General features: G+C 35.5%; 1 protein-coding gene and 1 long non-coding RNA gene across 3 annotated transcripts in view; one reads left to right on the top strand and one right to left on the bottom strand.

The window, feature by feature from the left end:
* Positions 1–413: 413 nt before the first annotated feature.
* NUDT12 (nudix hydrolase 12) lies at positions 414–15,366 on the bottom strand. 2 transcript variants are annotated; one of them, XM_058725482.1, is made up of 7 exons: positions 15,245–15,366; positions 12,138–12,349; positions 10,998–11,584; positions 7,499–7,666; positions 6,102–6,215; positions 3,483–3,682; positions 414–2,504 (listed from the first exon to the last, which is right to left on the bottom strand). In XM_058725482.1, the coding sequence occupies exons 2-7, from the start codon at positions 12,341–12,343 to the stop codon at positions 2,394–2,396; spliced, it is 1,386 nt and encodes a 461-aa protein (XP_058581465.1). In that variant the 5' UTR covers positions 12,344–12,349; positions 15,245–15,366; the 3' UTR covers positions 414–2,393. The 2 variants fall into 2 exon arrangements, with proteins under 2 accessions (XP_058581465.1, XP_058581473.1); XM_058725490.1 differs by having other exon boundaries at positions 12,138–12,345; positions 15,245–15,351.
* Positions 15,367–15,446: 80 nt separating this feature from the next.
* LOC131509613 (uncharacterized) overlaps positions 15,447–25,057 on the top strand; it is a 128,401-nt gene continuing 118,790 nt past the window's right edge. Inside the window, exon 1 of the long non-coding RNA XR_009260608.1 lies at positions 15,447–15,572. This is a non-coding gene — a long non-coding RNA (uncharacterized LOC131509613). The remainder of the gene's footprint in view (positions 15,573–25,057) is intronic.

Raw genomic sequence — 25,057 nt, 5'->3', positions numbered from 1 at the left:
ACATATACATATGACCTAAAAAAAAACTTGTCTTCCAAATATGGCTACTTAAAAACATTTTTTTAATGTTTATTTATTGAGAGAGAGAGAGCACGTGCATGTGCATGAGTGGGGGAGGGGCAGAGAGAGGGGGACACCGAATCCGAAGCAGGCTTCAGGCTCTGAGCTGTTAGCATAGAGCCTGACACGGGGCTCGAACTCACGGATCCGAACCACAGACTGTGACATCGTGACCTGACCAAAGTTGGATGCTTAACTGAGCCACCAGGCACTGCCAAATATGGCCACTTTTAAAAGGGCTTTTATACTTGTTGTTTACACATCATTAAACAAGAGAGGATGACTGAAATTGGGCTTTTTTCAGTTTTCAGAAGACATTTATCAAAACATTAAAAAATACGTAACACAAAACAGAAAATAGATAAATATTTTAATGTATTGTTACCTTCATTTCCATTAGAATACATTCATGGTATTTGAACCTTTACCATTTCTTTGCTATTCCTTTTATTTACATATAACTATTCACCTCTTAGAGGTAAGCAATGTTAAGAATGATTATTAATAATAATTTATACTTAATGATTTTCCCTGGGTATAGGATTATCTGAAACTAAATTCATAACTACATTTTGTTGATATTTTGTATTTTATTTTACTATCTGAACATGGAAACCTAGAACTCTGCGATGTAATCTTAGATTCTCTAAGTACATTTGGAGTAAAACTGAACCCCAAGTCATCATACTTAATAATAATCAAGGCACATAATTTTCTACTTACTTATGAAGTTTAAATTTTATTATGTATCTAAATGTCTAATGTAAGTCAATTTTGTCTACAGTCCTGATACCAATCAGCTTTCTTCAATTACTAAGAAAATCATTGTTCTTCAGGAAAGTTTTATCTAAGAAAATAATCACATTTAAGTTAAATGATTTTAGTATCTAAAATTGTAATTAACAATATTTGGTAAATTAAATTTGTTCTTATCATCCCTTATTATAATTTATTCTACCTATATTTTTAGTAGTAGTTTCTACTTCCTATTAGAGGGAGAGTCTTGCAGTGGGCTATCCAGTACAGACCGTTAAAATTAAGTTATTTAACTGTAATTACAATTAATTGTATTAACAATAGTAAGTTGTAATTGTGTAACTTTCATTGATTAATTAGTTGATTCACCTTTAATTGATTAAATTAGTTAAATTCATCTTTCAGGATTTCTTTTTCCTTATCTATAAAAGAATGTCACTGAACTACATATATCATTCTTAAGATCTCTTCCAGTTCTAACATAATAAACAAATTATATAAGTTTATACATTTATAGACTTAATTTCAAGACAGCCTTAAAATATGACAGCTCTATGTTACAAAATTGTGAATTACTATTTTCCTCTGATTCAGTTCTAAAATACACTTATTTTATAAAGGCTTCTTAGAATACGCTGAAAGAGGGCTAAAATCAAAATGTTGCATTTGAGTTTAATATTAGTAATGATTACATAATTTTTTGCTAATGCAGATATATCCCTTATCACAAAATGACATAAAGCCAGTGTTTTTATTGAATACGTAAATCTGGGAAATATTTAGCATCTGATTTTTGAGGTGAATTCCTTTCAAATACATTTAATTTCAGTGAAAAAGCAGAGAATTCTGATTTGTCTTAAGAACAACTTTGAGTATAACAGATTAATTGATTTTAGGTTTCAGGGGGAAGTCGCATACACAGTGGTACGCTCTCACTTAAGGTCTCCTTCCATGAAGGCACAATATTCTGATCACTGCAGTTGTTAACGTAGAAAATTCTTAACACTGATCAAAGCAGACTAGTGGCAACACTATAATAGCACCACTGCTAGAACAAAGGAGCCAGAACAAAAAATGGAATACAATGGGAAGTGAGCAAAAATCAGCTACTGACAACTGAAAGAATCTTTGTAGTAATGAAAAGACTGAAAATGAAGCTTAAAATTCATTAAAATTATTTTGTCTCATTTCTCAAAAACAGAAATATAGTGATTGGTCTAATGCTTAAAAGAGGCACTGGAATTCAGGTTTGTTTACATTTTTAGAACATACATCTTTACGACATGATTTTTTTTTTTTATTAGAAATATGGTTTAGTGAGACAGAACTGTGAAGCACAATCTAAAAAAATGTTTGGAGAAGGCTAACTCAGATTTAAAAAAATCTGAGGTAGTGTTGTATTTTATAAAAATACAAATTCTATGGTTAAGATGGAAAGTACATGTTGAAAATATTTCTGAATCCTAGTATGGTATTTTGTGTTGTGACATTCTAAAAAGCACCAGATTATTTCTATTCTCACTTGAGGAATAAGTGGTATTAGAAGTCAATTAATATTCAAAGTCTAGTTATTTGATTTAGAGATTGGGGTTCATTCCAATCCAGTGTTTGATTAATTGATGTGCAATAGCTCGGCTTGGTGGCACAAAGAATGCCTGCTGCTTCCCTTTGGTCAGAACATCCACAACCTAAAATATACCATAATAAAATGTATTAGGATTTCAACACTGTCACACTTAAATACTATTCTTATGCTTATACAATCCAATTAAACATGATGATTTTTACAGTGAATAACAACAGGAGAAAGTGACAACACCCAAGTTCAACATGCAAAATTTAGTACAGTAATTTCAGTAGATTCAATGAGTTAGTGATTTAATTTAACAAAATATTCCAGAAAGACATATTCTCTTATGAAAGTAAGGTCACAAAAAAGAAAAGTATATGCTCCACATTTATTTTCAAAGTGAAGTCAACTTTTGGAATGGGTTCCCTTTTATAAAATTTTGAAAAAAAAAATCTGATTTCTACTTTTTGAGGTTGAGCATAAAATAAAATTAATTTTGTTTAGGCAAAATCAGAAAAGATTTCAGGTCCTCACTACTAATAGTGTATCCATTTTTTTTCTACACAAATACTTTAGGTCATGCAAAACACAGATAAGTAGTTTATCTTGCCTTCTAGTACTGGAGGACAATGTTTTAAAAAGTTCTTGTGAGTGTATCTTTGTTATATAGTTTTTTTATTCTTGTCCTTAAGCATATTTTAAAATGAACAAGAACTTTTCAATAATTTTAAGCATTTGTATTGATATTTTTTGAGAGCTACTTGTTTTAATGCTGTAAACTAAAATATAAAAAGGTTAAGAATAATATTCCTATTTTTCATCTTTGAAATAATGTTTACCTATTTTAAGTCCATTGAAAGGTATCATTAATCTGAAGGATTGGCATTTGAAATTAGAAAAAGGCACAGAATCATCAACTAGAAGACTCCCACAGAATGAGTTAACATAGGACACATCAATTACATTGTAATCCATGCATGATGAGTGGGCCATAGCCATTCATTCAACTTGTTGAAAACATATATCCTTGCTGCATGCCCAAACTGATACAGTCAGAGAACAATCAATAGAAGAAGGAAATTAAATTGAACTTTACCTGTTCTCTAGTGAACCAGCGGGCATCCTCTATTTCATTCTTGTCAACTTTAATTTCTGTAGACACTGCCACAGCTAAGCAACCAATCATTAAGGAGGAGGGCATTGGCCATGGCTGACAAGAGACATACTGAACATGGCCAACTTTGACTCCACTTTCCTCTTCTACTTCTCTCCGAACAGCATCTTCTATTGTCTCCCCTAATCAAATAGGGCAAAAGAACAAGTAGCTGATGAACATCTCCTAGACATTTTGTGCTCTGCATGGTTCAAACATTTGGAAATCACTTTGGACAGAAACCCAATTCAAAGAATCAGAATGCAGAGCCTAAAACTAGACTGGAATTCAAGAAAACATGATTTCTTTTAGTATATGATCACATGAATAATCAAGATTCCATAATACTTTTCTCAAGGGTCCAAATTTTTAGTTACATTGTAACAATTATAACATCTACAACTATCCAGCACTGATACTGGCTAAACATTATGCAAGCATTTTATATATTATCTCATTTATTTATTATCACTAAATAGTTACAAATTATTATTACAAGATTTTTATAAAAGGCTAAAATTTCTTATGTAAGAAAGTTTTTTTCTTATGTTGTCAAAAAATCATTGCAGATAACTTTTCTCAAAAGAGCTGAAGACCACATAAAACTACAATTCTAAAAACCACAGAAAATGAAAGTATTTTTTCTTTCTAAATGTTTTTGTTCTTCTAGAGGACTGCTGACTCAGCTATGATAAATAATGCCTATAAATATAGTTTATATTTCTGATTTGTTGGAATTGGGAAGTAGAATAAAGGTTTCTAAGTTAAGTTTATCTGAAAGCTTAATAATATTTTGCTATTTAAATGTAGCTTTTTATTTGAAATAGATTTATATAAAGGCATCTGGGTGGTGCAGTTGGTTAAGTGTCAGACTTTGGCTCAGGCCATGATCTCATGGTTTGTGTGCTGGAGCCCCACATTGGGCTCTGTGCTGACCGCTCAGAGCCTGGAGCCTGCCTGAGACTCTGTGTCTCCCTGTCTCTCTGCCCCTGCCCTGCGTGTGCTCTGTCTCACTCTGTCTCTCAAAAATAAAAATAAAAAACACTAAAAGAATTGAAATAGATGAATATATATTTCCTATATTAAAATTAACAACTTATGTTCACCAAAAAATATAGTGGAAAGGTAAGTCATAGACTAGCATTAAGATATTTGCAAGACCATAGCTATAGATTAGCATACTGTAAAACTTGTAAAATAGAAAAAAAAGGTAAACAACCAAAACAAAATTAGACAAAGAATATAAACATGCAAAATTCAGAGAAAATGAAAATTGGATGGCTAAAACACATTTGAAAAAGATGCTCCATCAGCAAAGTAATGAAAACAACAGTGACATTATTTCATACCCATCAGAATGGCAAATTATAAAGTATGAAAATCCTAACTTAGTGAAGATGTGGAATAACAGAACATTTCATATGCTGTTAGAAAGAGTGTAAATTGGTAGGGATACTTCAGAAAACAACTTGGCAACATCTACAAAAGGTTAGGATTCTCATATACTATGAGTTAGCAATTCTATTCTCAAGTATAAACCCTTCATGACTCTTGCAAATGTGCACAAGTAGTAACATAAGAATATTCTTGGGGGTGTTTACAATAGCAGAAACTCTGATATAAATTAAACATCCAAGAGCAGAATGGGTAAGTTGAATAATATTTATAAATAAAATGGTACACAGCAGTTAAAAATATAGTCTAGAATTATTAGAGACAGCAGAGTGGTTAACAGCATGGACTCAGCCAAAATGTCCAGGTTTGTATCTCTGCCCTACCCACTCACTAGCTATTTGATTTTGGGCAAGTTATCCAGCTCCTGTACCTTAGTGCCCCATCTATAAAACTGCTGTAATAGTACCTATTTTATAAAGCTGTATGAGGATCATATGATTCAATATATGGAAAGCCTTCGAAACAGAGTGGCACAATGTATGTTTACTATTATTACTAGTGCAGATTAATACTGGAAGTTAAGATTAAACATGTATATTAATTATCATTTACTCCACAAATTATTTATTGAACTCTTACTGTATATAAGGCACTGTTCTAAGGGTTTGGGCTACAACTATGAATGAAGTAAGGTCCTAGCCCTTATGGAACTTACTTTCTGGTGTGAGTAGATAATAAATAAGTAGATAGATAAACAGATACAAACATACATAAGATAATACATACATACATACCATGTCAGGTGGTGATGAGTGCTGTAGGGAAAAGTCAGGCAGGATGACAGAATTGTGAGTGTAGGGTACAAGGCTAACTAATGTATTTGGGGCTACCTGAGAAGGCCTCTTTGAAAAGGTGACACAGTTGAGTCCAGTGAGGTGTAAGTGATACAGATACCTTGTGTAATAGCAATATATTAAAGAAGAAATGTTGAATTATCAAAACCAAATTATTCTAGTAAAAACAAAATTATACCACTTAAAATACACAGAAAAATAATTTAAAAAGATCCCAATTTCATAGCATGAGAATTTGTCAAATGCTATCTAGAATTTTTATTTGTGAATTATAAGTTAAAGGAAAATTAAAGTTATGAAGAAAAAGGCTTACCAGGTTCAATAAATCCAGCAAGGCAAGTAAACATGCCTGGGGGAAATCTTTTCTGCCTGCCTAAAAGGCATTTGGTCCCATCTGGATGAATAACTTGCATGATTACCACGGGATCTGTTTTTTAAAAATAAGATGAATGAATGATAGAAAAAAATAATTTAGACTCATTGTGTAAAATCACTGTCGAGTACTATAATAAGAAGTTGTATCTCCTAGAACAAGACTCTTGTCTAGTTATGTGATGGTTTCTTTCTGCCTGATGACAAAGTATTTCAGGGAAATTGCACAGAATATTATAAACTAAAGGAAGACCATTTCTGTCTTCTAAATAGCAACAATTATTATATACTTATGGTATGCTAGGCATATTGTTGTTTTTCAATTATAAAAAAGTTACAGAAGATATTACATGGCATAAAGAAAATACAAATTTTACTATGTAAATGTGAATTTCCCTCTCCCTTCCATCCTAATCCTGAACAAAATGTTTTTTTTTTTTTTTAATGTTTATTTATTTTTGAGACAGAGAGAGACAGAGCATGAATGGGGGAGGGGCAGAGAGAGAGGGAGACACAGAATCGGAAGCAGGCTCCAGGCTCTGAGCCATCAGCCCAGAGCCTGACGCGGGGCTCGAACTCACGAACCGTGAGATCGTGACCTGAGCTGAAGTCGGACGCTCAACCGACTGAGCCACCCAGGCGCCCCAACAAAATGTTTTTAAAAGCTAATGTGGCTCTATGATTAAATTTTAAGCCATTAAAAAAATAAAATTTAAATTAAGTAACAGTTTATTTCCCAGAAGTCACTAATCCACTAGGTCATGACTGAGAACAGGAATCAAATGTAAAATGCTCCTGAGCAGTGAAAACAGGGTTCACCAAGTCATGCACTTTACTACCAGGACACCTGCTCAGATATTGCTCAGACTATCTATTTTTTTTTTTTCACAAGTTTTAAAGGACTAGGTTCTCAGATTTCCAAACCTACAGGAGACTCCAAAGCAGCAATTAGAAGGAAGAGAGCAGGAGGCAGACACCAGCAGTGATGAAAAGCTAGTTTTACTGCTTTGGTGATGCCTCAAACAGGCACTGAAATGTTGGGGCTTTTTTTGTTTGTTTGTTTCTGCACTACATGGATCCAGATTGGTGGACTTTTGAAATCACCTATTTTAATACATCAAATTCATATTGATTAGCCATTTCTTAACTATGAGTTAATTATATACAATGTCCCTTACTTAAAAGTCATGAAAGTATACATACTTGTAGTCTTAAGAGTTAAACATACTTTTAATAAAAAGGTAAACCCCTGAACAACTCAAAATCTTGTCTTCAGAGAATGTCTTATTCCCTAAGATTCCAGATGGCTGAGATTTCACTGTAGATGAAAAGGCTTACCAACTCTTGGATAGGATGTATTGTGAACACCATGGAGGCTAGGACAGCCTTCTTTTAAGCATACTCTTTTGTAGCCACCTTCTTCGATTTTAGTTGTACTTCCACACGTTGGGCAGAACTTATATCGACTGTGCCAGGCAAGAACAGATCTTGCTTGAGCTACAACCCCTTTAAGAGAAGCATAAAAAGTTTTAATTCTGTGATAGACCGTAAACAAATTAATATCAAAGTAAAATGTTAAGTCGGTAAAGGCATACTCTATATTTTCTGAGTAGCTCTGTGATCAAGGATGTTAGTATTCCTATTTTTATGATGTGTATATTTCTTTTAAAGTAAAAGATTTAATCCAACAGATGACAAATGAAAATTAGATTTAACTTTAATATGAACTAATAAATACAATTCTAATAACACAGATGTACTAACATCTATCTTATATACTATATTACCTCAGGCTTTTACTATAGATGATTTTTAAATTTTGGATATACAAGATTCTAGTGTATAGTGATTTTATAAAAAATGACTTTATAATAGAGACTTTTACAAAAATACATTACAAAGCCAGTTCCTAATTTAGACTTGGACTATATAAAAAAAAATATTAGTAGGAAACTGTAGGAACTTCTCTTTTCCTGGGTGATTAAACTACTGTTCCTTGTCACTGTGAAACATATCCTGTTTACAACTGGAAACTTAATGGAATGTTAAAAAAATACTGTATTTATAACATTCATGGTTAACTTTGTTCATGAAAAAAAAATGCCTACAAGAAAAAAATCTTAGTATATATATACTTTGGCTAGATACCCTGGTATTTCAAAAAAGAATATGGCCTGACCAGAAATATTACAACTGAAGCAATAAAACTGGAAATGCTACATTTGCATTTGCCTGACAAACTTGCTCTCCCTAAAATACATTATTTGGTCTAAGGATTTTTGAAATAAGCAAAATAACCATAAATAACAATATTTTAAACTGGGAAACAAAAACTAATAAACCATACATAAAAACAAATGTAATACTGAAATTCAATGAACCACAGGCAACATTAAATATTTGTCTACTACATTACCTTGTAGTATGTAATTTATGCTAAATATCTACATTATTTCAATAGTTTCAATAAGACAAGCTAATATTTATTGAGTACATGCTATATGCCAACATCATGCAAAGATGTTTGTATACATGATTTTATGTATGTATGTATGTATGTATGTATTTATGAATGAATGAATGAATGAATGAAGAAAACAGGTATATTTTTATTGGACTACCTGAAACAGAGGATAGTGTGGTATGGATGGATAGTATGAATGACAAATAATACAAATATATTTTATGTGAAATAAAAAGCAGCTCAATGGGTTACATCATCTTATTTAATGGTTAGAGCAATGATACAGGTACTATTATTATCTTTTCCTGAAGGAGGAAAATGAAGCATGAAGAGGTTACATTAACTATGTAAGTTTACACACTAAATGAATGAAAGGTCCTCAGTTTCCTAACTATGAAAAAAAGAGAGAGAGAGATTGTTTTGATATTAAACTTGTATTGCTACAAAGAAATTTTCTTTAAAAAGTGCAGGGTTGGGTAGGTCAGTCGGTTAGGTGTCTGCCTCTTGGTTTCAGCTCAGGTCATATCTCATGGTTGGTGAGTTCAAGCCCTGCATTGGGTTCTGTGTTTACAGGACAGAGCACAGCTGGGGATTCTCTCTCTCTCCCCATCCCTCTGCCCATCCCCCCCCCCCAATAAATAAACTTAAAAAAAAGTGCAACTTTGGGGCGCCTGGTTGACTCAGTCGGTTAAGTGTCCAACCCTTGATTTTAGATCAGGTCATGATCTCACGGTTGTGAGATCAAGCCCTGCATTGCTCTTCATGCTGGGCTTGGAGCCTGTTTAAGATTCTCCCTCCTACTCTGCTTCCCCTGAGTGTGCGCATGTGCTATTATAAAAAATTACGTGTTCTCCACAGATGTGAAGAATAAAACGTATCAATCCAGACATTGGGAGGAGGCATCTAAGCAGCCTCTGGAAGGGCCTACCACACATTTAAGGAAAGGTGGACATTGAGAGTGACCTCTTCGTTACCTCCCATTAACTTTTCAATCAACCATAATTTAGCTTATATTCCTTTCACTCCACTGATATTCCACTTGTTAAATTCATCAATAGCTTCATATTCTAAAACCAAAGATCGTTTAAAAAAATATTTTTCTATCTTACTCAAATTCTCAACAGCATTCGGTATATTTGACCACTCCCTTGAAATACTCTGCCATCTTGGTTTCCATGAGCATTCTCCTGTTTTCCTCTTAGGTTATAGCCACACTGTCAACAATACCTTAGATGGCTCCTCTGTTTCTACCTGACTTCAAAATTTAGGGGAATTTACATGTGATTCTAAGGCTTTTTCTTGCTTGCTCTCAATTCTCTAAGTAATCTCAGTAGTTCCCTGAGATTTAAATATCACCTTCATGTTGATGACTCCCATATGGGTATTTCTAGTTTAGACCTCTCCTCTGTGTTCCAAATTCTAATATCCTTCTCTAAAACTAAATATGCCCAAAGCTAAAATCTTATTTCTTTCAAGTCTGTCTTGCTTCCTTTGCTCAACTTGTCACCCTATGCTATTTTATCAAGAAATATCACTATCTACCAAATTACTAAAGTCTCAAACCTAGCAATTATTCATGATCTTTTTTCTTCATCGTTATATATCCCAAACCCAATCCATCAACAAGTGCTGAAGATTTTCTCTCTAAAATATATCTTGAACATGCCCCCTTTTCTCCATCTCTGTCACCTTCATTCAGGCTGTAGTCCAGGTTACTATCCTCTCTCTCAGTAGTCTCAACCTACTGATTAAGCCCTATCAATTTTACCTCCAGAACATCTCAAACTCTCCCTTTCTCTCCATCAACCCAATGCACTGTAATCTCTTAGCTAGGCTACTGTAACCTTCAATCCCCTCTAATAAGACTTCTGACTTCACAATTAATTACCTACAATTCATGATCTACAAAGCAGGCAGAGTGAGGGGTTTTGTTTTTTGTTTCTTTTTAAAACATAGGTCAGATTACAACATTTAAATGAACTTTAGAATAAAACTCCTAATTTCTTACCATGGCATATAAGATCCCACCTGAACTAGCATACCCAGCAACAGCAAACAAAATAGTCAAGGTCTTTGCCATCAGGCTCAGTGTATAGCAGGTGCTTAATATTATTCAGTGAAGAATCAAATAAAACCAGCATGCAGTAGGATTAATTCTAGGGAAACTAATCTTGGCTGATTAGAACTGCTGTTAACTGCTCAGGAGAGTAGTCCCCTAGAGTGAGAACTTCAGGAAATTTCTAATGAAGATAGCCTAACTTCATGGCTTGATGAAAAAAGTGTGCCTCCTAGAAAATGCAGATACATATAATTCCAACCCAGTTCCCAAAACCAGATTATTACCAATACAAGTAAACCGTATTCACTTCTTACCAGCTTCTTTTTCTTTCAACTGCAGAAGAGCTGGCATTGGAGGATGAAGAAAATAACAATTTTCATGCCTTTGCTTAAATTCTTCAGCAGCAACAGGATCTATACCTAGAGCAAACCAGGCAACCAACCCATCTTCTTCTCTTGGGACTTCTCCAGCATAATTAAATGACTCTTTCTTCACTTCAAGTTCTACTCCAAGGAAAATCAAGGTGATCTTTTCAGGCTGAGCCAAATAATCTTTTATATCTGTGTAGCTCAGCTGACAAAGCCTGACTTCCGGCTGTTGGAAACTTTCTTTATTGCCACCTAGAGTAACCAAGGGATTTAAATCTGAGAAAAGGATATAAACTGTGGCTGGATGGCTTTCTTTAGCTACTAGCCAGTCAGAATTATTTCTTTTTTCACTTTTTCGGTCTAATAGTGTTCTGCTAAAATAATTTTCACATTCTTCCACTTCCTTAGTTAGGAACCAAGGCTTCATCCCACCTTTAGCATTAGCTAGTAAGTTAGCTACATGCTTATAACCCCAAAATTTAGCAATGTCCAGTGCAGTCTGCCTTGATTTATTGACAATGGATCTGTCACACCTACAAATGGAAAGAAAAATAAAATAGGAAATAAAAATTTTCTTTAATATTTATTAAAGTAAAATATTTCCAGATGCACATAATAGCCCTCTAATCATTATTATGTAAGTTTTTTTTTTTTGTACATGATGTACTAACGGGAAGGTTAAAAGACATAATCATAGATGATGCAAAGTTAGAGATAGCCAGATATTTAAAATTTGTGGAGAACTGTAAAATAAAAAACAGTAAGTTTTATGTGCTATAGGAAGAAATTACAATTTTACAAGGGGTTCTTGATAGCCATAGTGGGTAGATCTACATTTTCTACCTGGGAGAAAAAGTAGACTAACTCATAAATTTGCTTTGTTATTAAGTATGAAGGGTTCCTCTCTCAATAGAAGAAAAGTTTTTAGTTAGGTATTTTTCTATGTTTTTATATAATAAAACTGGTCAACAAGTTATTTAGAAGTCTATTGGTATAAATATGGCTACATGAAAAATTTAAAAGGAAATATGTAACCCAGAAATGAAACCACAGAGCCCTTCAAGTAGTAGTGCCTAAAATGTTTACCCTTTGTCAAGTAGAAATTGGACAACATCTGGGTGTCCATTCCTTGCGGCATACATTAAAGCAGTCCAGCCATTTTCAGAAGTTTCGTTGAGAAGAGATGGAGAATGACTGAGGATTACGGTTAACCTGGCAATATCTCCTTCTGCAGCTGAATAGTGAAACTGGGAAATTATTTCTTGCTTTGGGCTTCTTTTTATAGAAGACATTTCTTCCTTAAAAAAAAGGAAAATAGAAAAAAACCTTTCATTTTCATTTGCTTTTTGTTCAATGCTAGAACATTATGTGAATGCTGATATAATTAGAATAGACATGGTTTGTAAAGCTATATACTCAAGAGGTCATTTATAGCCAACTGTCATCATAGTATACATTTCAAAATTGTTATCAGTTGAGAATTTTAAATATAATTCACCATGGGGGGTGTATAACACAATGTATAAAGATCTTTGGCAATAAAAGAGAATGGGGGGGTGCATATCCTTGAGAGGGGGTGTCAAGGTACCTGAGGCAGATCAGAGAGATTTCAATATAGATCAAGGGAATGAGAGGGGTTAAAGCAGACAGAAGTCAAGTCAGAGGGTTTTTAGCAGATGATAACTAGTATTCTCTTAGAGGCAATGTTGTCAGAAATAGGTGCCTGCCTTTAGGAAAATTATGATCCTACAGCTAATTATTCAAAACCTGTGTTACGTTTCACTTGAAAACACTTTTTTGCATTCCCTTGTACAATTAATTCTACAATCCATGTGGGACTATTTTTGTTCATGGTGTAAAGTAGCAGCAAGATTCATTTTTATCCAATGGATAGTCCATTTGACTTGGCACCATTCTTGAAATTACCATCTTTGTCCCATTGTGCTGCAGTCGTCATCCTTGTCATAAATCAAATGACCATGTATTTTGGATCTCTCATTGAACACTGTGCTGGTGGTCACTTTGTCAAAACTTGAATGACAGAAACTATTTAAACCATTAACTTTGTCTGCTTTGTTACTCCATTTTTTCAGTAAGAACAAAATATATAGAAAATGTTTCCTACCTCTTTATAAAAATTGTCTTATTGTGGATTGAATGTGGTAGGGCACAGACTGAGGAATTCTTTGTGGAAACAGTTCATGCTTAAATTCTCTAGGAGTTATGTTCTGAGAACAAAGTACTTTTTAAGGTATGAATTTTCGTTTAGTGAAATGCTACTAAGAATTGATTTGTGATTCTGACTACACTTCTATCATTTTAAGCACGAAGATATTTAGCCTAAAAAGGAAAGGTTATAATCCATACATTTTGACTTCTTTTGTGTCTAGTGTTCTCACAATGCAATTTGGCCAATTTTATAGGAGTATGAACAAAATTTAGGGGAAACATGGGCCAAAAAGATTAACTGTTCACCTTTCCTGTTTGTATTTTTCTGCTACTTATAAAAAAGGTCAAATCTGACTACTCACAAAAGGGGAGGGGTGTGTGTGTGTGTGTGTGTGTGTGTGTGTGTAAACAGGTGATGGGGATTAAAGAGCACTCTTATGACGAACACTTAATAGTGTACAGAATTGCTGAATCACAATATTGTACGCTTGAAACTAACATAACACTGTATGTTAACTATACTGGAATTAAAACAAAAAGCTTAAGAAAAAACTACTCACAGGAACGGTGAAAATATGTTTACAACTTAAATTAGAAGGAGTGATTTCTATATTACAAAACAACTTTTTCTTTCTTTTGATTTACCATAGAATTTATCTCACTGTTCTCTTCATATTGAGATTTCTAAATGCTTTACGAATATTATCAATAAGAAAAACTACAACTTTCCAGGACTTTTATTTTGAATTATTGCTGTATACTGACTCATGTATGGTCTCCCTTCCAAGTTGCCTTTCCCATAAATTGATTTTCCACAAAATATCACACAGGTTCTTCAGTTAGGTTTTCTTTAAGCAATATTTTACTGTCTTACGTTCTGAGGTCATTCATTTCTTCACCTTCCCAAGAGGCCACTCCACAGGACAGAGTGCAAAACTGCCCTCCAAAAATATAGTACTATTCACTATCCCCAGTACAGTTCTTAAGGATTCAATATTCTCAGGAGAAAGGAAGCTTTTTTTTTGGCAGAAAAGCCATCTAGAAACAGAACCGTTTCTCATTCCAGAAAATTACACAAAATCTGAAATACAGCTCGGCTGCTGCATTTATTTTTTCGTTTCTCATTGACGGGTTTTCCACAAGGTAAGGATTTGAAGGTAGGATAAGGTGATTTAGCTAAATGCCGCCCTTGCTTTCCAAAAAGAACACACCATTCTGAGAGGTCGTTTAACGAAGGTTAAAAGGGCCTTAGATTTTAACGAAACCACATCCATTTTTGGGGCGCCTGGGTGGCGCAGTCGGTTAAGCGTCCGACTTCAGCCAGGTCACGATCTCACGGCCTGTGAGTTCGAGCCCCGCGTCAGGCCCTGGGCTGATGGCTCGGAGCCTGGAGCCTGTTTCCGATTCTGTGTCTCCCTCTCTCTCTGCCCCTCCCCCGTTCATGCTCTGTCTCTCTCTGTCCCAAAAAAAATAAATAAAAAGCGTTGAAAAAAAAAAATTAAAAAAAAAAAAAGAAACCACATCCATTTTTACCGATGTGTACCCGGGGCCCATGCCTCGCTCAATGTCACATGGTTCAAGAAACAGGGCAGAGTTCAAGTACGGCTCTGTCAGTGAAGTTACTGCCCATTATTTAACGATTTCCACGTCCTTGGGCATTGGAGGTGGCCATTTAACCAGTCAAGCAACACGTACGCTCTCTCCAAACGCTTAAATGCCTTGAGATAGTTTCTTTTCTTGTTATTACTGTGAGATTCCTTCTTTTAACGTGAATCTACAGTTGAAGCAGCATTTTGTTTTCCCCACCTCAAAGACTGGACTGGAAAGCCAGCAGCAGCCGAGAGGCTGCGCCCCCGTCCCCCATCGGGAAGCTCCCACGCCTGCACCCGCACCGCACCCCGAAACTGCGCCAAACCACCCAGCATGGGCAGGCCGACACCGCTGAGATCAAAAAGCACTGAGAACTGGCCACCCAACCCAGAGCGGGCACCGGGGACGACTAACTTGCCGTTGCTGTTACTAACCAAAGGTAACCAGAATAGAGGAAAGCAGGATACTGCCGCAAGACCGGGAAAACCCCACGCTCACTCTTCCCGGCGTCAGAAAGAGCCTTCCTGACTTCCGGCGGAGGGTCGCTGTCCTCGCAAGGTTTTATGGGAAATGTAGTTTGAGGATCACAAGTTGTGCGTGATCCGTGAAGGGGAGGGGCTTGGGGGTGAACGCGTTCGGGAGCCTGGGCGGGGAGGTCACTGCTGTTAAGGTCCAGCTTCTTGGTGGTGAGTCAGGGGCTGGTTTTCCTTTTCCGTCATACCGAGACGTGTTAAGTGTGGTGCGGACGATGGAAAACCGTAGGTGTGTGGAAACGGTTTTAAGTTTGTCAGTATTTCACACCAGTCACCTAACCTCTCCTGTATGCTTTAATGCAGTGGCGTGTTCAAAGTCGACTTGCGCGTTGAATAAACCTGGTATATTGGCGGGACCAACTTACTCCAGTATATGACCTTAAATAAATTCTGGGCCTCTGAAACTCAACTCCTCATGTGCAAAATGGTACTATATATTGATTCTTCATTCATTTAATCGTCCTTTGAAGGGTGTATATCAAGCTCCCATAACACCTCTTTGGGTTATGAGGTTAAAAGAGGATAATGCATTCAAAGCTCTTAGGAAGTTGAGGGTTTAGCTAGTACTCACAACACCATTATTTGTGCTGTTAATTATTTCATTTCCTAAAGCCTAAAGAAGTTGCGTGAGTTCGAGATTACAAAGCTAGGTTTTGGTAGTCTCCTGGACCAGAGGTTTTTTCTTTACTGAAATGCATCCTTGGCATTCAGCATATTAAGGAGTCTGTTATGTTAAGGTTGACCACTGCTTCCTGCCTGAATTTGAGATATTGGAAGCTTTCTCTCATGACAGTGAAGTTATGTATATCGGTCGACATTTGCTTTCATTACTGCTGTTTTTATTCTTTTTATTTTTTTTTGCTTTTGTATTTTTTTTTTCTAAAGTGAATGAATGAATGAATGAATGAATGAATTTAGTAACCTCTACACCCATTGTGGAGCTTGAAATCAGTATGCCAAGATCGAGAATTGTGTGCTCTTCTGACTGAGCCATCAGGCACCGCATCTTTACTGCTTTTTAAACCTGTGTATGGTGCTTTTTTTTGTGAGTAGTTGTCTTTAGTCTTTAATGATTTCCAGGATCACATAGGACCTCAGAAATACTAAATTTTAGTTAACTCACTTGGAATACCCAATCTTGTATTCAAACTTATATTAAATAGATTAGTATAAGGAGCACTCATATATTAATCATATAGTGTAAACAATTATAAATATATAGTCATTCCAGCCTTTAGTATTCTTGTGAAGTAAACACCAGACACTATATTATTTTATTAATAAATATTTAAGGGTAAGCTTTTTGGAATTATGAATATATATGTAAGATGTAAAATGGCTCTTAAAAAGAACATAACTATGTCATTAGTACAACTAAAATTTTAACAGTAATTCCATAATATAGCAGAGATGTTCAGTATCAAATGTTATTGTCTCACATTTTCTTTAATATATTTTACAGTTGATTTGCTCAAATCAGGACATTAAAAAGTCTCCACATTACATTTGATGTTTTTTGATCTATAGATTCTCCTGTAGTTTTTCTTGCAATTTATTTGAGAATAATGATTATCTGCTCTGTAGAGTTTCCCATATTCTGAATTTTGTAAATTGTATTCTCACATTATCTTATTGCCTATATTTCTTGTAAACCGGCAGTTAAATCTACAGGATTTTTCAGATTAAAAAAAAATTTTTTTCCATGAGGAGACTTTATAGGTGTTATTTATTACCTATTATTTTACATTAAGTGGCATACACTGATTGTCTATTTCATGTTACAGTTGGTTATTGGGTTTAGATATTGTTAGGCTGATAAAGTTTATGATAAACATAAATTATCCCATCAACTTCCCAGCTAATAGTTTTAGCAGCCATCGATTATTATTGCTTACTTCCATTATTTCATTACAAGTCGCAAAATGATGATATTCTGATTTGATCATGCTACATTTATTAACAGAAATTCTCTTTTATAGTGAAGAACTTTACCTCATTTAGTACAGTTTACACAGAAAAAAATGGCATAAATGTGAAATTTTCTCATTTATTTCCTAGTTTTTAGAATGAGTTAGTTCCCTAATATCCTTCAAGTTTGTTTTTTAATTTTTTAAATGTTTATTTATTCTTGAAAGAGAGAGACAAAGAGAGAGAGACAGAATCCGAAGCAGGCTCCAGGCTTTGAGTTGTCAATACAGAGTCAGATGTGAGGCTCAAACTCACAAACCACAAGATCATAACCTGAGCCAAAGTCAGACACTTAACCAACTTAGCCACCCAGGCGCCCCCTTCAAGTTTTTAAATATACTTAGGAACTCATGGATGTTATAAATTTTAATATATTTCAAGTTATTGAAGATATTATTATCTAAAAATATTTCTATAATATTTATTATTTTGATGTTCAAATTACTTGTTTGGTCAGTGGGAACCCTAAGTGGGTCCCTGGGTTCTTTTGACCAGGCTACTGTAGTGTTTGACAGTTTACTTCCTTTCTGGCATGACAAAATGTTTTAAGCTCTTACTGTAAATATTCTGCACAGATCTGGAATCAGTCCTTTTTCCAAGGAATATTGGTTCCTTTTAGTAGAAAATGGTATTTAGATACCATTGGTATTTAGATACCATGGTTCTTTGAATTTCAGGTGCTTATCGCTAATAGGTTACTGAATCCTTTCTGCATGTAATCCTCCCCCAACGAAACTGAACAGATTCAGTTCCTATCCTATAGGATTTTACATTCCAAGGACAAGAATGGTGCCAACATGGATATTAATGCCATAAAGTAATGTTTTTATTTTATTAATTGTCCTGCTTGGACACTTAATGTTCCTCAATATTTGGGGAAAAAGTTAAAACTCTTTAGCCTAGCATTTCTGCCTTCTGTAATATGGACCCAACACATATTTTTTTTTGCCATATTTTCCCAAGAATATCCTATATAAACTGTTTCCATGATCTAGCCAAACTGGCTTATAACAGATCTAGGATGCCTCTTATGCTTTCTTACCTCAATGCTTTTGCTCATGCCACATTTCCTAACTTAAATGCTTTCCCTTAACCAAATCCAACCCATTTCTCAGAGTCCAGCTCAAATCACACTTCTGATGGGTCTTCTAGATTATTTCCATCCACATGTTGATCAGTTTACCACCAATATACCCTTGCTCTTGCCATGTCAGTGTATGCTGGCTGTTACATACAGCAATCGTATTCCTTTGCCTGAGGACTCTTTCTTGTCACCAGAGCCCACTTTGCCTTCCTGCTCAGTAGACCAGCAATGCCAGATAATTAATACTGCCTGGGAGTATCCCTCAGTTAATGACTGACATGAATGACTATATAAAACTATATAAAACCCTTTTCACCCTTTCACATACTGGCTACACTGCTGTAAACTGGTTGCCAGATGTCCCCAGAGGAATTATTATTATTATTTTTATTTCTTTTTAATCCACAGTGGATACTTGATTAATAACCAACCCTTTATGCTTGACTTTCCTTCCAAGTTTCACTTCTGTCTTACCTTACCATTGCTTTTTCCTATATAACCAATTGCATATGAATCTTTGTCTCAGGATTTGCTTCTGGGCAAACGTTAACTAAAACATTTTTTTGCGCTACCTGGGTGGCTCAGTTGGTTAAGTGTCTGACTTCAGCTCTCAGGTTATGATCTCACGGTTTATGGGTTCGAGCCCCACATTGGGCTCTGTGCTGACAGCTCAGCCTGGAGCCTGCTTCAAATTCTGCATCTCTCTCCCCTACTCATGCTCTGTCTCTGTCTCTCTCTATCTTTCAAAAATAAAATAAACATAAAAAATGTCAACAAACTTTTTTTCCTCTTTTTAGTTCATAATCTCTATTATATAGTAGTTAGCCTCCTCTGCATAGTTTGGGAGAATCACCAACTATCTTTAAATATATAAATCCCTATTACCACTCATTCTGGTACACACTATATCCTATTGTATATATGAGAATTGCTGTTATTGCAAACCAGTGCATGGAATTTGGATTGATTGCCTTTGAGTTGAATAATTTGGAGTTCAAGTTTGAAACCAACGAATTTCTCCCTGCCCATCCATAGCATTGTTTTAAATGCTAAAATGGCCTATCTCGCATTATCACCACCCCTTTAAGATTTCATGGTCCTTTTGTTGTACTTTTTAGTTTTAGCTGCTCTGGAAAGTTAGTCTCTACCTTTTTTGGGTGCCCTGCAAATGAATATTGTATGTAACACACAGACTGTTTCTTAAGGCAGAAATATGCCCACTGTATCCTGCAAATTTAGTGAAAATCCATCTAGTCCATCCATTCTTGAAACTTGAGTTTATGGATAATATAGAAATAAAAGTTTATGTAGATAATTTTATTTGGTAATTAGCCTTATACTTTCTGAAGATATGTCTTATTCTTGTCACACATTGCTTTAAAATTTTGGTATTAACTCACACTTCATATATTTTTGCCTTATTTTCTAAAAGATTGTATTTTTTTAAGTGAAGAGTCTGATTTAAAAAAAATTAAATATGATAATAGCTGCTTTTCTTTCACATGTAAGGCACTTAATAACATTGATGGTTGATGGTGATGAGATATGCTGGGAAGCGTGCTTTAACTCTACAATTTAGAGGTTAATTCTGTAAAAGTGAGAGTATCTTGAACTTTACATAAGGTCCTTATTGCAAGATAATTTCACATGTAACTATAGTTAGGGGTGTTTCTAATTTATATGCATTGTATATATATTCTACATTCTTGAATATACTACATTTGCTTTACACTTTGGACTAGCTGTATTCTCCTTTTAAAATACCCTTGCTTTAGATTTTCTAATTGTTGGCTTCTTATCATCATGTGTCTCTCAGATGTTACCTTTATAGAGTGCTTCTCTGATCAACCTGCTTAGGTAGCTCTCCTACTGGTATTTTCTCATTTCTGGCATTCTTGTTTTGGATATTTGTTTCTGATGTTTATTTATTGTATGTCTTTATTAGAATGTGAATTTCTACATGTAAAGGTCTTTGTTTATGTCAATTACAACCGTTCTCTCTGAACCTAGATTTTGATTGGCATACAGGAAACATTCTGTGAATATTTGTTGATGTTGAATAAACGGTTGTTTTCATATTACGTTAAAAAATTATTATTTTTATTTTGCTCTTTTATTTTAGAGAGAGAGAGTGCAAACTGGGGAGAGGGGCAGAGCGAGAGAAAGAGAGAATCTTAGCAGGCTTCATGCTAAGCATGGAGCCTGACACGGGGCTCAATCCCATGACCCTTGGATCATGACCTGAGCTGAAATCAAGAGTAGGACACTCAACCAATTGAGCCACCCAGGCACCCCAAAGTTAAATATATTTTTGATGTTCCTACCATATCTTAGTAATTAGAACTTCTCAAATAATGTTAGACATGCATGCATCAGACTTTCTGTGATTATGTTTGTTTCTGTGTTTATGGAATTTAGTCAGGAAGACAGCATCTGGTTGTTCCTTTCAAAGAGCTATTGACTAATGAAGTAAAATAGATAATAAACAATTTATATTCTATGGTGGAGTGAAGACAAAGTGGAGAGTGCATTGTGGGTACTCAATCTACACTTATAGGATAGGGTTAGAAAAATGTATAGTGGAGACTTAAAGTACTTACCCATGTGTTATTCTTCTCTTTTTCCAGATCTACTGGGAAGGGTATATGGCCCAGGCTCTTTACCGCTAGGCATGGCTTTGTGACTAATTTTAGCCAATGCCCTGTGGACAGAAGTGGTGCCCTTCTGGGCCAAAGCAGTTATGAGATAGTACCTTGCTCTCCAGATATTTATTAACTTTTCATGGCAATATGAGTATGGCATGTTAAGATAACCCTGTCACAGAGATAGAACTGGCACTCACCAGTTGGAAGCTGCTGTGGAGAGCTGCCAGACTTGAAACAGACTTTGTATGAGTGAGAAAGAAAACTTTGGTGTAAGCTGAAGAGATTTCAGAGTTAACTCACTACCTCACCATAACATTCTGAGTAACACAGAAAACCGTGAGGAAGTAACCTGTGAACTGAGATTGGAAAAGCCAGGAAGAATGAAAGGGCAAAATCAGTTCATCAGGGATTACTCCTTTCCTTCTTGCCAGGGTAGAGCCTGGTCCTTTGAAAGAGTGAGAGCGAACTTAGAAATGGCAAGTAGGTTAGTACTCCAGATTCTAAGCTGGCAGTAGGGTTTACTAAGTATCAGATATGTCAGGAAAACACGCCATAAAATCCTGATATTCAAGGGCCCTGGTAGGCAGAGTGCAGACAGCGCTTTGTCAGCAGTCCCCAACTTGTCTGATTTAAGGCCTGTTGTGCTCACTCTGCTTTTGCAAATACATTTCCCCTTACTGAAAATGACAGCATGTAATAGCAGTTGGCAGAGATGACCAAAATAAAACACTTTCCCCTTTGCAATGCGTACATCCAGAAATGCATTTAATCTTTAAATACACTCATTTATGATTTTTATGGGTACCAAGCCACTTTTGTTGAGTTTATGGTAATTTCATCTGTCTCATGATTTTCAAAAACAATTTTCAGAGTTTTTCACTCTTGGAAGTGTATGGAAATGACTGTATTTTTCACATAAACATCAATTTAGTTTATGTATTTTATGAAGAATTCCCAAACAACAGTTTATTCTTATTTATAAATCATTTCTCCTCTTTTGCTGTATGAGTTGTGTTTTATGAAGCAACAACCTTGATATGAGCAGGAGTCTGTCCGATCAGAGGCAGAATTAACACTGCTTTGAAAGAGCAACGTTCTTTCTGTGTACTCAAGTTAATTGATGCAGTCATTTAATCATTGAGCCATTGCTCACATTTCATGTTTAAGTCACTTAAACTTGATTTTTTTTTTCTTTTCTAGAATGTTTAGGCTGATGAGGATTTGAAAGGATTTGTAGCATTTAAAAATGTCCCCAAACCGGATTGCAGCATGACATGCATTCGATTCTGTATTCAGTTTTAGTTTAGTTATTTTGAAGCTATCAGATGAAAAAACATCTACATTTAATATTCTGCAACAGGTTTTTCTATCACCATGCCAAAGCCCAGAGGAGCACAGTATATTTTTTTAGTTTTAGTCTTCTATTTTTCCTTAGGATATTTTTGACCCTAGATACATTTTTCCTTTAAATTTGACTGAGCTGTGATCATGGCTCCGACCTCTAGCCTTGAAAGAAGAGGAGTTATGCCTCTCAGGAGCTATGCCTCAGGCACTTTGCAAGTCCGCTGGCAGGGATTATTTCCCAGGCTGTGAAGCGATGACCTTCTACAGAGAGTGAATGTCTGCAGTGCACGTAAATTCCTTCAGCCGTGATTGAGAGCCTTAGGTTTGTTACCTGCTCTATGAATCAGAGTCCATTCTATCTCTATGGAGGACGAATAATTTAGTGCTATATTTAAAGCCACATGTTATGTGCTCACATGTCAGCTAATTTATTGTTGGTGGTGAATATATTTTGTTTTTGAGCCCCATGTAGGGTTAGTTCAGAAGTAAATCTGTGGAGTTCTGGAATGAAAAACTGGGATGACTTTACTATTGTAGAAGGCACCTTACCTGCTATTTCTAAACAAAGTGCCCCTACAGTGCTCTGTCAGCTGTCTCTAACTTATCTGATTTCAGTATCCCAGAGAGGATTTTTGTTGCCTCCTAAGCTATCATTACAACAATAATGTAATGCTGATTGCCACGATATTCTCAGAATACATTAAAAAGAGGAATGAAATTTAGAATGATTAATAAACACTTTTTGAATCTGTAGGATGGCATTTTGTTCTCTGAGCTGTCAGTCTGCATCCAGTGAATTTCTAGAGCTGTGAGAAATTACAGGAATATACCATCTCTCCCTCTTTTCATTACAAAAAGTAACTATACATTTAATGTTTATTTATTTACTGAGAATGAGAGGGAAAGAAAGAGGCAGAGAGAGAGGGAGAGGGAGAATCCCAAGCAGGCTCCGCACTGTCAGCTGGGAGCCTGATGCAGGTGTGCCGGGGCTGATCCCAGGAAGGTCGTGACCTGAGCCAAAATCAAGAGTCAGATGCTCAACTGAGTGAGCCACCCAGGCGCCCTATACATAAGATAACTCGTTTTTAACATTATATGATGATTTTTAACAGTAATGTTAAAATGCTTTATGTATTTTATTTTTTTCAAGTAATCTGTATGCCCGCTGAGGGGCTCGAATTTAACAATCCTGTGATCAAGTGTCTCATGCTCTACCAACTGAGCCAGCTAGGCAGCCCCAAAATGCTTTATATATTTTGAGTTCTTGTGAATAATCCTTGAGAATCCATTTATTGTCACTACACCATTCAGCCAGTTTCAATATAAGTCTGACTGGCAGAATTGTGGGAAAGCCAGAGTAATTTAAGAGAGGAGCTATGCCATTGAAGGCCACGTGAAATTCTTAGAAAACACTTTACCCTTTAGAAAGCCAGGATAAGGAACCATTACAAAATGCCACTAGGGATATCTAATATAATATTCCATTTTGTCCTAGTTGGAAAGTTATCTGCTATGGTGGTAACATTTCCAGTTTAATCACATGCGGCTTTTCTGGCAACAGGGCCACCAATATGATACTTCTTATGTAGGACCAAGTGCTTTGATCTGAAATAAAATTTGAACAGTAATTGATTTATTCATTCAGAAATAGGTAAGGAATTCTTAAATGTTGATGGAGAATAGTACTCGAAGGTACAACTTAATCAAATTCTATTATCATATCTTTTCCTTTCCCACAGTTTAAACTTAATGGAGATAAGTTATTCAGAAAGTATATCTAATTTTGTTAAATCCAAATGTTTAAACTCTGTGGATAAAGCATAACTTACCCAAGTTATATCTTATTATTTGTTCTCTTTTGTTTGGTTTCTGGCTCTTAGCAAAGGAAATCTGTTATATATTTGGAAGCAGATTTATTTAAAAGTCCCTGGCCTATGAAACTTTCCTGGTAAAACAGAAAAGGAAACTGGAAACAATACTATCTTTGTTCTTTCACCAATATGATGGCATTGGTTAATTAGGGAGTGATGTCAGCATCTTCACTTTCTCTCTTCCAGTTCCCCTCACTTTTGCCTCCCCCTCCTTCCTTCCCTCTTTCCCGTCTTCTCTGATTAAGATTTACATTAGCTTACATGAAAAAAAACTAGAGTGATCTAGTAGGAACAGTGATTATATTGATTTTCAAATATTGGTCCTCATCATGAAATAAGAATATAATTTCATCTTTAAGTTTTAATGATCTCAAATCGGATAATAGTACATTATGACTTGATTTGTAAGCCAGCTTTTGGAAGGGTATAGGAATTATCTTTGTGGAATTGTGTAGGGCCAAAGTGTAACGAATGATGTAAGTTAGTGTGATTTATGGTTTTATACTCTTTTTTTCTTATAAGCAGCCTCCTTGGTGTTCCTCTTGTGCCACCATCATTGTTTCAGATATTCTCATGAGGATTACTACAGTGGCTTTATAACTGTTTGTCTGAGGACTCGTCTTCGAATTTACCCTCTAGAATACAGTCAGAATGATCTTTTAAAATCCTGTCATTACTCGGGGCGCCTGGGTGGCGCAGTCGGTTAAGCGTCCGACTTCAGCCAGGTCACGATCTCGCGGTCACGATCTCGCGGTCACGATCTCGCGGTCCGTGAGTTCGAGCCCCGCGTCAGGCTCTGGGC

Source organism: Neofelis nebulosa, chromosome 1 (assembly GCF_028018385.1).
Source record: "Neofelis nebulosa isolate mNeoNeb1 chromosome 1, mNeoNeb1.pri, whole genome shotgun sequence".
NCBI classification, from domain to species: domain Eukaryota; kingdom Metazoa; phylum Chordata; class Mammalia; order Carnivora; family Felidae; genus Neofelis; species Neofelis nebulosa.
Note: the sequence above shows the minus strand (reverse complement) of the source record. Positions and strands in the feature narration are given on the sequence as shown.

Coding starts and splice junctions, on each gene's coding strand:
- NUDT12 (XM_058725482.1), bottom strand. CDS start 12,343: ATGTCTTCTATAAAAAGAAGCCCAAAGCAAGAAATAATTTCCCAGTTT. Junction 7,667..10,997: donor GTTGAAAGAAAAAGAAGCTG/GTAAGAAGTGAA, acceptor CTTCTCTTAAAG/GGGTTGTAGCTCAAGCAAGA. Junction 3,683..6,101: donor TGCTGGATTTATTGAACCTG/GTAAGCCTTTTT, acceptor CTATTTGATTAG/GGGAGACAATAGAAGATGCT.